We start from the raw sequence: 12053 nt of genomic DNA on the forward strand, positions 1-12053 counted from the left end.
CCTTTAATGATGGCTTACTTGACTTACAGACCATCCTGCACCTAGCATGCTGCCTGGTTCTGCCCTTGCTCCTCCACCTGTATGAACCAAGACACAGCCCGGAGGAGCCAGTATAGGGGCGGGGGGGGGGGGGGGGGGGCGTGGAGGGAGCGTGCCAGGCAGGGGGCCATGCAAGGCGAGGGCGGGGACATTTGGGGCAGTGGGAGGGGCTGCCTGGCTGTAGCCAAGGCCCTTCTGTTTTGCTCCTAAAGAGTTTAATGCAAGGAGCTGGAGGTTAAGAGCATTGCCTGCTCTTCCAAAGGTCATGAGCTCAATTCCTGGCAACTCCGTGGTGGCTCACAACCATCTGTAATGAGGTCTGGTGCCCTCTTTTGGTGTGTCAGCATACACACATATACAGAATATTATATACATAATAAATATTTTTTTTAAAAAAACTCTTTAAAAAAGAGTTTAACGGGGCTGGAGAGATGGCTCAGTGGTTAAGAGCATCGCCTGCTCTTCCAAAGGTTCTGAGTTCAATTCCCAGCAACCACATGGTGGCTCACAACCATCTGAAATGAGATCTGATGCCCTCTTCTGACCTGCAGGCAGACACACAAGACAGAATATTGCAAAATGAATGAATGAATGAATGAATGAACGAATAAATAAATAAATATAAAAAAAAACAAAAAAAAAGTTTAACGCAAGAGCGGCTTCTTTTCCACAGTTATGTAGACAAACAACACAATGATGAAAATGCCAAAGATGGCCAGCTTCAAGCTCCATGGGAAGCTGTCCTCAGGGTTCCGGCATGGGAAGCTGCTCTCCAGGCTCGGGTTCCCCTGGCAGCAGTCCTTTTTGGTGACACACCCATCCTCCTTCCTTGGATTTGGCCTTGCAGCATGCCTGTGAAAACATTTCAGGGGCTCCTAGGATTTAATCAGCTGCTTCCTGATCTCCTCTTAAGGTAAATGTGTGTGATCCGGTGACCCATAGGAGCAGCACCAGACACTGAAAACCTGCGCTAATGTCCCTATCCCGTGTCAGCCCACTGGAGGGCGCTCAGTGGTCTAGAGCATTTCCTTCGGCTTTTACTGGAATACTCAGTCTGGCTCCAGGAACTTAGGGACTCTGGGTCCCTCGATGAGAAGCTGCAGACATGATGGGGAGTCATAACAGGTCCTGTCCTGTCTCAGCCAAACCCAGCACCCCCGTCCTGGGTGGACATGGAAGTGTTTTTCCGTCTTCCTTAAAGTCCACATTTAAAATAACAGAAGGGTTCAGCACTGGGCACCTGCTGTGCCTTTTGACCTTAAATTCTGGCTACTCTAATCCTGCAAGGCCCCTAATGTTTCCTCAGAAGTTAGAGACTGTTAGCCAGGGAAGGCAGATGGGTCAGAAGTTCAAAGTCATCCTTAGCTAAAGGGCAAATTCAACGCAGCCTGCTATACATGTGACCATGTCCTAAACACCCCCAGAAAATAGCTATGGAATTTTCCAGAACACTAGGGGGATTATTGTGTGGCTGAGTCATTGATTGGTATTTAGAGATTGAACTCGGGGCGCCATGCTCTCTCACTGAGCCCCACCTTAGACCCCACTTCAGGGTAATTACCCTTTTTTGTCTTTGATTTTGTTTTTGGAGATAGGGTTTCTCTGTAGCTTTGGAGCCTGTCCTGGAACTAGTTCAGCAGACCTTGAAGTTGGCCTCGAACTCACAGAGATCTGCCTGTCTCTGCCTCCCGAGTACCACCACCCACCTGGCTTATAATATACCTTTTCTCAGAGTCATGTCCCTTTTAAAATACTAGCCCTTATCAAGTTTCCAAAACACAAAGAGCAACAAATCTCCCTGGGTGACTCCAAATAGGACGTGGGTTCTGGTCTGGGTTCCTTGAGGCTTTTGACATCCTGTCAACACCCCCCCAACACCTGTCAACACCCCCCCAACACCTGTCAACACCCCCAACACCTGTCAACACCCCCCAACACCTGTCAACACCCCCCCAACACCTGTTTTCCTGTCTCCAAATATGGATGAGGAGATACAGACTTTGGCTTTGAAATTATGAGGTATCAAGTCTGTCTTCTAGCAGGTCCTCTTCAGGTTCAAACCCTTCACAGACATCCGAATGATGAATCCCACCCCCAATAACATCTAGGTTTTTTTATGCTACCAAAGGTTTTACCTGCCGCTGGAAATAGAGTTCAGGGTAGAGTTCTTGGCTAGCATGCCCAAGGCCCAAGGACACAGGAATATCAGGCCTTACCTGACCACCTTTGTGGGCTTCTGGCTCAGGTAGTAGATGTCTAGGATTCTTCTTTTATTATTAGAGGCGTCTCGTCTCTGATATAAAAAGAAAATGCCCACAACAAATTATTTGCATTGTCTTGTAACTTGACTTTTATCCTGGGGGAAAGAATTAATCTGAAAACTGGCCCAAGTTTTAGGCACACCAAGGAGTTTAGTACTTAAGTCTGTCTTTCCTCTCTGGCCAGCCAAAGCACCCAGTGTCTTGAAGATATTTTATTTTAGTGACTCACTGGAGGACTATCAACATCTGGATGGCTCGAGAGATGTGTTGAAAATGAGTTCTGTTACTAAAGCATTATCTCACTTCTGTCTTCTTGGTTTTTTTTTTTTTTTTAGTTTTTCGAGACAGGTTTCTCTGTGGCTTTGGAGCCTGTCCTGGAACTAGCTCTGTAGCTCTTGTAGACCAGGCAGGCCTTGAACTCAGAGAGATTCGCCTGCCTCTGCCTCCCGAGTGCTGGGATTAAAGGTGTGCGCTACCACCACCCGGCTCTGTCTTTTTTTTTTTTTTAACTAATTTGTGGCTTGGAAATTGTTTTCTTTTTCTTTCTTCCACTTTTAAAAAAAACAAACGAAACAAGCAGCTGGGTGGTGGTGGCGCACACCTTTAATCCCAACACTCAGGAGGCAGAGGCAGGCGAATCTCTGTGAGTTTGAGGCCAGCCTGGTCTACAAAGTGAGTTCCAGGACAAGATCCAAAGTTACAGAGAAATTCTGTCTCAAAAAACCAAAAACAAAAACACGAAAGCATGTGTCATTTTCTTGTAAATCATCAGTCATTGAAATAAATGTCTGTGAACAAGTACTAGAAAACAATGTGAGAAATAAAACATTTCTCTTTAAAGAAACATGTTTTCTTCTTTTCAGAGACTTAGTATTTCTCTTCAAGTGTGTGTGTATGTGTGTGCCTATGTGTCTGTATGTCTGGCATGTGTGAACAGGTGCCCAGGGAGGTCTGAAGAGGGTGGTAGATCCTCTGGAGCTGGAGTTATAGGTGGTTGTGAGCTGCCAGACATAGGGTTCTGGGTATTGAACTCAGGTCCTCTGCAAGAGCAGGATACACTTTTAAATGTTAAACCATCTTTCTGGCCCCTGTCTTTTCTCTTTTTAATTAAAAAAAAAACAAAAAACAAAAAAAATTGGGGGACTGGAGAGATGGCTCAGCAGTTAGGAGCATGTTCTGCTCCTGCAGAGGGTTAGGATTCTAGCACCTACGTGAGACACACGTAAAGTCACACAAGCATGTGTGCATGTAAACACACACACACAAATAAAAAGTAAAAAGTAAATCTTTTTAAAAGTTAAAATACATCTTTTATAGCATTATATTTGGGGTGTTTGTCTGTGGCGTAAATTCCTGTATTTCTATGTTTGGACATATGTGTGGAGTTGCACATGCAAACATGAGCCAGAGGTTGATGCTGCAGGGGGCTGCCTTCAGCTGACTTCCTCAGTAGCCCTCCACCTTGTATACTGAGATGCAGTCTCTCACTTGAACCCACAGCTCACTGATTCAGCTAGTCGGCTAGCCGGCTTACTCCAGGGATTGTAGGTTTCTGCTTCTCAAGAGCTGAGGTTTCAGGTCTATGCCACCACACCCTCCCAGTGTTTACTATTTACGTAGGTCCTGGAGATCTGATGTTTGGGCCTCACTCTTGTGTCACAAGTGCAATACCCTCTAAGTCATCTTTCCAGACCACATTGTTCAGTAAAATGAAAAGCTATAGCCTTTGGTTTCTCGTTTGTGAGACAGAGCTGTCAGGAATGAGGTGTTAACACGCACAGCTGACTGAAACGCCTCCTGGCATGGGGTAAACATGCAATAAGGATTAACAGTAACACCTGAGGTAGTTACTATTAGTTCTGAAACAGAAACACACAGAGGTTCTCAGGAGCAACAGGGAAGGTCTCATCTCAGGAGTGTGCTCAAGGACTGAAGTTTCTGGATGTTCACTAAAGCCCCCACTGAGGCAGCTCCAGGTTCTTCTAGAAAATTCGAAGAGTGAAAGTCAGCCACAAAGGGTGAATTTCTAAAATATTTCATTACAGAGAAAGCTTAGCGACCAGCATGATCCCTTCCTACATCCTAAATCTTATCCTTGTATCTGTAGGTAAGTGTAGCCTCCCTTCATCAAAGCTTCTCTCCCAGCAAATGGAGACATCACAGAAAACCACAGCCAGATACAACGCAGAGATCAACAGACAGTGGGTGGCCCAGCCTCGTCAGATACATCTATACCACAGTTCCTGCAGCTGAAGGACCATCTCAGAAGAGGGGGTGGGGAACCGGTGAGAGCTAGAACACCAGGAAGTCTACTGTGAAACGCTCTCTCATAGAGATGGCTGCATAGACAAGATCTGAGCTTAGCAGCATCAACAGACACACTAACACTAAAAGGGAAAATCCTGTGGGGCACACCCTGGACAAGGAGCTACAGACAACAGCTGACTGCCGAGAAAGGAAGACTTTGCCTAGCACACAGGTGAGTACCCCAATTGGTTATCCAATACAAATCGAGCCCCCAAACCATATACACACAAACAACAAAAATGGACTTAGCAGGTTGTATTTATATATTTTTGCATACATATCTGTATATTTGTAACAATAATAATTAGGGGAAAAGAGGCTATTGATTTGAAAACAGTGGGGAGACATGGAAGGGTCAGAGGGAGGGCTTGGGAGAGACTGGAAGAAGGGAAGGGAAGGAGAAAAGTGACATATTTTAATTAAAAAGTAAAATTTTTCAAAAAGAATTTACTGCAGAAAGATGAGCTCAAGAAAGGGTGCCAGGAAAGTCAGATTAGCATCCTATGGGAGGGGCCCCCAACAGAGCTACCACTGAGCAGGGTAGGGACTTTCTCTCTGTGCACAGCTCCCTCACCCAACCAGCAAGGACTCACACAAGCAGCTCACACACTGCTCAGGGTAGGAGAGTGGCCACACTCAGAAGTCCCTGCTCAGTAGGCATTGACCTTGGCTGGCCTGCTAACTGCTAGGCTTTGCCAGCATTGCTGGTCTCTGCCCCTGCAGGTGTTGCTGGTCCCTGCCTTTGCCAGGGTCTGTCAGCCATCAGCTAACTGAGATGCAGCTGCAGCTCTTCCTGGCAAGCTCGCATTAGGCTCTGTCTAGGGGTCTGGGGCAGCCTCCTTCACAAGCTGTTTTCACCTATGATTAAGACTGTGTGAGAAGGCAGCAGATCCCTGCATGTGTTTCTTGTGGGACATCGTGCATGCTGGTGGCCTACAGACACACTCTGGCCTTCCTCCTGCTGGCCACCTAAGTTACCTCACACTCAGCTGCAAGCCCTTTTATTCGTCATCCCTTAGAGCCCCCAGACTGACTGGGAGCTGTAATACCTGTTTCCACTGTGACCATTTCATGCTGCTGGTTTTCTTTCTTTTTTTTTTCCCCCTCCCCATTGTGGTGCTGGGGATCAAACTCCAGTTTTTCCTCAACTGTCCATTCATATCGTCCAACCCTCAAAGGAAGTCCAGGTCTGTTGTTAGCTGCCATCCGCCAAGCTCTAGGCCCACGCACATCTGACCCACAGAGCTCTAGGAGGCTGACCACACCCTCTCCTCCTGGTAAGGCTGTTGGTTCGTTTTGGAGGTTGAGACACAGAAAGGTTAAGAACCTTGGCTGGAGTCACACAGTCTTATCAATGGGGAATCCTGCGCTCACACACTGAAGCAGCCTCCTAGGGGCCTCTCGCTTCCTACAGCTAATTTCTATAGGAATCGCCATCACTCTTACGCGTGCATGCCACTCCTTGGCTCAGTCTTCTGTGGCCCTAGCTTACCTACGTTATAGTGTATTTAACCAGAACTCTTATTTATCTACTCAGAAAACGCCTGCTGTATTTTGAAAAAGATTTCTTTATTTTCTTATTCATTAAAGGTGTGTACATACACTCCTGAATGTGTGGATACACACCATGTTTGTGCCTTGCCCAAGGAGGCCAGAAGGTGGTGTTGGAGCCTCTGGAACTAGAGACAATTGTCAGCCACCATGTGGTTGCTTGGAACTGAACCCAGGTCCCCTGGAAGGGAAGCAAGTGCTCTTAACCACTGAGCCATCTCTCCTACCTGATTTTGTTGTGTTTTGCTGACAGGTCAAAAGTTCATAGACACTATCCAAGCCACAGACAGCTAAGCATGGAAAGACTCTGTAAGCGCTCCATTCATTGGATCTTGGTCAGCCGACTCTCAATAGTGCTGTGTCCTGCGTCTCCTGTCCCTCTGGAATGCTGGGACTTGAACAAGAATAGGCCTTCCTATTGTGCTGGCTGGTGCACAGGGCAAACAACCAATCACTGACTGAAGAGGGAGACTGGCTGCCTCAACAGAACAATAAACCAAGGTCAACCAAGGGGACGTCTGACCACAAGACCGGAGAGGCTCGAACTGGGTGTGTGGCACATGGGACAACAGAGGGAGCCGTGGCATCTTGAAGTTTCCAGAGCAAAACTCCGGTCTCTGAGTGCTGTCATGATGCTCACTGGAACACCTAACCTCGTGACAGGACGGTCCAAACCCATTGGCAGATCCAAGGGCTTCAATAGAGCAAGAAGGTACGACCACTCCCCTAGTTCTGACCACAGTCTTTGGAAGGCTGCTGTTTATCTGTCCATCCTTGCCTTCTCTGTCCTTCCTAGAGGGGATCTCTCACCAGGGGCCCAGATGCCCAAACAGGGCCTGCAGCTGTGCCCCTCTCCACCCATGGGCCTGTTGGTCCCAGCCACCTCCTAGACACAGGTTCTCAGACACAGTTCTCCTCCAAGGTCACCACAGCCATGGAATCTCAGCAAGAGGTATTTTGTGCTCTTCCCAAGGATACTGGAAGATCTTTCTGCTGAGCAAATTCCATTTTTAAAAGCCTTTGACTTAGAGAAAAATTTAAACATACACAAAAGTAGACAATAGCGTAGCGAGCCTCCACACGTCCGCCACACACCACTTTTTTCTTGAAGATAGAAATAGGAATGTTAAATAATGCACTTAAGATAGAAGTCTACTGCAAAATAAAATTACAGGATTTCACGGCTCTTAGGCAATCAAATACTCCCTCCTTTTTCTTCCTGTCCTAAGTAATTCTAGCTTCTTTATTTCTTTCCTTCCATTTTTTTTTTAGATGACATCTTGCAAGGTTGCCCAGGACAGCTGAATCCCTGGAATCAAGCCATCTTTGTGCCTTCACATCTGACAAGCTGGGGCTACAGGTGCGGAACATGTACTTGTCTTTTCTAGTTTTGTTTTGAGATAGGATCTCTCTATGGACCCCTGGCTGTCTAGAACTTACCACGGCCTTGAATTCACAGAGATCCTCCTGCTTCTGCCTCCTGGGTGCTGGTCTATCCTATTTTTAAATAAATTGTGTGTGTGTGTGTATGTGTGTATGTGTATCTCATTCACATATAGAGTCCCTGTACAATATGTAAAGGGTGAACTTTTTCCCAATATAGAGTAATTATGGTTGTCCACTTGAATGTATAGTATTAGAACCACTACTAAACTACCAATAAAGTTATAAAGACTGTATCTCAGAAAAAGAGTCACCAATATGTCAACTGGCAGACAGTAGAAAAATCACACAGAAACATTAGCTGTCCATACTGGCTCTTTATATAAATAAATCTAGAAAGAAATAACAAAAACCAACAATTGGTGTCATCTGCAGCTGATTTATATTGCATCTCCCCCTCCCCAAGACAGGGTTTCCTTGTATAGGCTGTTCTGGAACTCATTCTGTAGACCAGACTGTCCTAGAACTCAGATATTTTCCTGCCTCTGCCTACTGAGTCCTGGAATTAAAGGTGTGCACCATCACCACCCAACTTCATATTTAATCTTTTTAAAAAAAATTCCTTTAATGTTATAATTTGATCTCCACCTAAACACCATTTACAATGGAACAAAAATATACTGGAGTTCATTATAATTATGACTGAGCCAGGATAGACACCCCCGGGAGATAGAATTTCCTTGCTTCCTTTTCAATTTTTTTTTTTTTGAGATGAGGTCCCATATGTCTCTGCTTCCATTTCCTCATCTGTGGACCAGCTTAACAGGAGCCCCTTCCTCACAGGCTGGCTTTGAGATGGAGTTTATTTCTGTAGCTAGTATTACAGAGAGAATGTGTGGCTTACTGTATTGGCACATCTCTGACATCTTGTGTTTATCACAACAGTCATGGTCAGTACTGGCTTCCTATAAGTAAGATCCTGATACACAAAGATGAAGTCTCATATCTAAGATACATAGTGTGTAGACCAGGCTGGCTTCAAACTCAGAGACTGCTGCACTGAAAGGCATGCACCACCATACCCAGAATATCTATGCTTCTTTTTCCTGTGTGTCCAGAGCTGGAGTCTATAAAACAATCAGAGCCCGGTGCTGGCCTGGGCACAGTACTACACACCTGGGATGATAGTACCCGCGAGGCTGGGGCAGGAGGGTCCCTTCAAGTTTAAGACCAGACTGAACTACAGACAGAGAATTTTTTTATTATTTTTGTCTCTTTATTTAGACCTGGTTGTCCTGGGACTTGCTCTCTGAGTTCCAGGCTGGCCTAGAACTCTTTTTCCGAAGTGCAGCGATTAAAAGTGTAGGCCACCGATCTTGCTGGAGATTTAGAGAAGCAAGCATAAAAGGGGTGCAGAGCAGGAGGAATGTGAAAGTCTCTTTTGTTTCTTGACTCTCTTCACTATTCCCCTGAATTCAAGTCAGAGAATCCTACCTCGAGGAGCCCAGGGCTGGCCATGGCTGTCTTGATAAATACAAGACCGTCAGGCTGATACAGTAAGCCACATATTCTCTCTGTAATACTAGCTACGGAAATAAACTCCATCTCAAAGCCAGCCTGTGTGAAGGGGCGTCTCTTAAGCTTGTCCACAGACGAGGGACAGAAACAGAGAGCACGTTAGCAGCTTGCTCTGGCTACAGAGCTGGCGAGGGGATGGGACCTCTTGCTCAGTGTCATTGTAACAGACAGCGTGACAATGTGGCTCCATTAGGCAGCTGGGAACAGTATGTTCTGAACACCTATTATCTTTGGTATTCAGTGTACCTCAATTCCCTTACTCCTTCTAAGATCCCAGGAAATAGTTATGGACACTATTTTGTAGATGAAGAAACAGAAACTCAAGACATTAAATAGTTTGCCCTGACACAATCGATAAAGGACTTAGTTAGGTTTTTTTTTCTTTTTTCTTTTTCTTTTTTTCTTTTCTTTTTTTTTTTTTTTTTGCTTCTATGGCACTAAGGATAGAAGCCATAGCCTCGACCATGCTGGGAAAAACTTTCTGACTGAACTCAAAACATTTCTTTAGACCTTCCATTAGTTAATAAATTATCAAATCATTATTTTCCAGTGGAAGCAATATTTACAGTCATTAGTTCTGTTCCCAGGTATTTCTGAGATTTCTGAGAAATAGCCTTTTTCTTAAGACTTTCCTAGGTGGGCTATTTTGCACTAATTCTGGTCTATGTTATAACATATTGACTCTGAAAGGGAAGTATATATGAGATACTGAGTCACCCTGTGTTATAGTCTAACTACAAAACACTGGGTTGCCGTGTAGGGCCAGCATTAACGATAATCAGCCAGTCTTCTCATTAAATCGTGTTGCCCTGAGTCACATTTGGGGCTGGAGAGATGACTCAGTGATTATGAGTAGGATCTGTTCTACCAGAGGGTCAGAGTTTGACTCCCAACACCCATGTCCCAACTATCAGTAATTCCAGAGCCAAAGTCTGTGGCCTCCATGGGTTCCACATGCACAGCCCCCTCACACCATGCTCATAATTAAAAATAAAAATAACTCTTAAAAATTTTTATTACACTTGAGACTGGACGGTAGTGGCACACGCCTTTAATCCCAGCACTCAGGAAGCAGAGGCAGGCATATCTCAGTGAGTTCGAGGCCAGCCTGGTCTACAAAGTGAGCCAAGACTGTTACACAGAGAAACCCTGTCTCGAAAAACAAAAAAAAGAACCAAGGAACTCACAGCTCTCATTTCTACTCAATATAAGACCAAAGAGATCTTAGCCAGTACAACGTAACAAAGAGAAGCAGAGACTCAGGGTGCAGAACTAGATTACAAAAGAATCTACAGAAAAAAAAAATTACAATTACGGGGGCCAGAGAGATGGCTTAGCAGCTAAAGGCACTGGCTCTCTTCCAGGAGACCTGGTTTCCATTCCCAGTGCCTACATGGAGGCTCACAATTGCCTGTAAATCCTGTTCCAGGGAATCCAGTGCCTTCTTCTGGCCTCTGCAGGCATCGAGAACACATGTAGGGCAAATATACACATGCAGGCTGCCTTAATTAGGTGATAAACTCTTTTTTTTAATCAATTACTTTGATAACACACTAGGATCAAAAACAACTTAAGAAAGAAAGGGTTTCGCTCAGTCTGCACTTACAGATAACAGTTCATTGCTGAGGGAAGTCAGGACAGGAACCCAAAGAGGCAGAAACCTAAGGAGCTGATACAGAGGCCATGGAGGGATGCTGCTTCCTGGCTTGCTCCTCATGGTTTGCTCAGCTCTTTCTTATCAATCCCAGGTCCACCAGCTCAGGGATGGCACCACCCACAATGGGCTGGGCACTCCCCCACCCATCATTAAGAAAACGCCCTACAGGCTTGCCTATAGCCTGATCTTAAGGAAACATTTTCTCAACTGAGATTCTCCCCTCTCAGATGTGTGGCAAAATTTTGCTTGTGCTTTAACAGATAAAGCTTTCCTGGAAGATCAGAGAAGCAGAGCAGCCAGTCACTGGTTTTTACATCTACGTAACTCTCAGACCAAAGGGGCGATCCTGTCCCTACGAATCCTCAAACTGAATGCCCTGAGCTCCTATCTCCTCCTGCTTTATATTCCTCTCTCTGTCCAGCCACATCCCTTCCTCTCTCCACCTCCTTCATGCTGGGATTAAAGGTCTGTGACTCCCAAAGACTGGGATTAAAGGTGTGTGCCACCTCAGCGGAGCTCTTTTAGACTAGATCAATCTCATGTAGCCCAGGGTGGCCTTGAACTCACAGAGATCCGTCTACCTCTGTCTCCCGAGTGCTAGGATTAAAGGATGTGCCACCATTGCCTGACCTCTGTGGCTAACTAGTGGCTTGACTCTGCACTCTGATTTTCTGGCAAGCTTTGTTACAGCACAAACAAAGTAGCACCACACAAGTGATTATAGCTTGTGTCAAGTTGACATAAAACTAGTCAGCATGTAGTCAAGCATAAAACAATAAAATTAAAAAAAAATTTAAATTACAACTCAGTTTTACAAGAGCAATAAACTTCCTGTCTATGCAACAACACGGAACAATTCAAAAACTCTTTTTCAAAACCATTATTCTCAGCAAGGCCTAGTGACACCAGGCTGTCATTTCATCTGTGCTGAAGTCAGGACTGAGTCAGGAGCATAAGAAGGCCAAAGGCTGAGTGGGCAAGACAGCTTGCTGAGCAGAGGTACTTTCTGCCAAGCCTGAGAATACAATCTCCAGGACCCTCTGACCTTCACATACATGCCACATTACACAGCCACAACCTTGCACACAGGAGGTCAAGAACACGACGGAGAAACGGAGAAATCTACAGAGACAGCTGAGCTAAGCTTGTGGAAACTCATGAACTCCAGACTGACAGCTGTGGACCCTCCATGGGACTGAACTAGGCCCCCTATATGTGGGAGACAATGGTGAAGCTTGGACTATCTGAGGCCCCTGGCAGTAGGACCAGGATCTATC

General features: G+C 45.5%; 1 protein-coding gene across 1 annotated transcript in view; it reads right to left on the reverse strand.

Annotated features, from left to right (window-relative positions):
* Positions 1-683: 683 nt before the first annotated feature.
* Positions 684-12053, reverse strand: part of Lemd1 (LEM domain containing 1) — a 38758-nt gene continuing 27388 nt past the window's right edge. The window contains exons 4-5 of the mRNA XM_038348586.1: positions 2256-2332; positions 684-891 (exon numbers count right to left, since the gene is read on the reverse strand). Of these exons, the coding sequence (XP_038204514.1) occupies positions 684-891; positions 2256-2332 (285 nt within the window). The remainder of the gene's footprint in view (positions 892-2255; positions 2333-12053) is intronic.

This window comes from Arvicola amphibius, chromosome 12 (genome assembly GCF_903992535.2).
Source record: "Arvicola amphibius chromosome 12, mArvAmp1.2, whole genome shotgun sequence".
NCBI lineage: Eukaryota > Metazoa > Chordata > Mammalia > Rodentia > Cricetidae > Arvicola > Arvicola amphibius.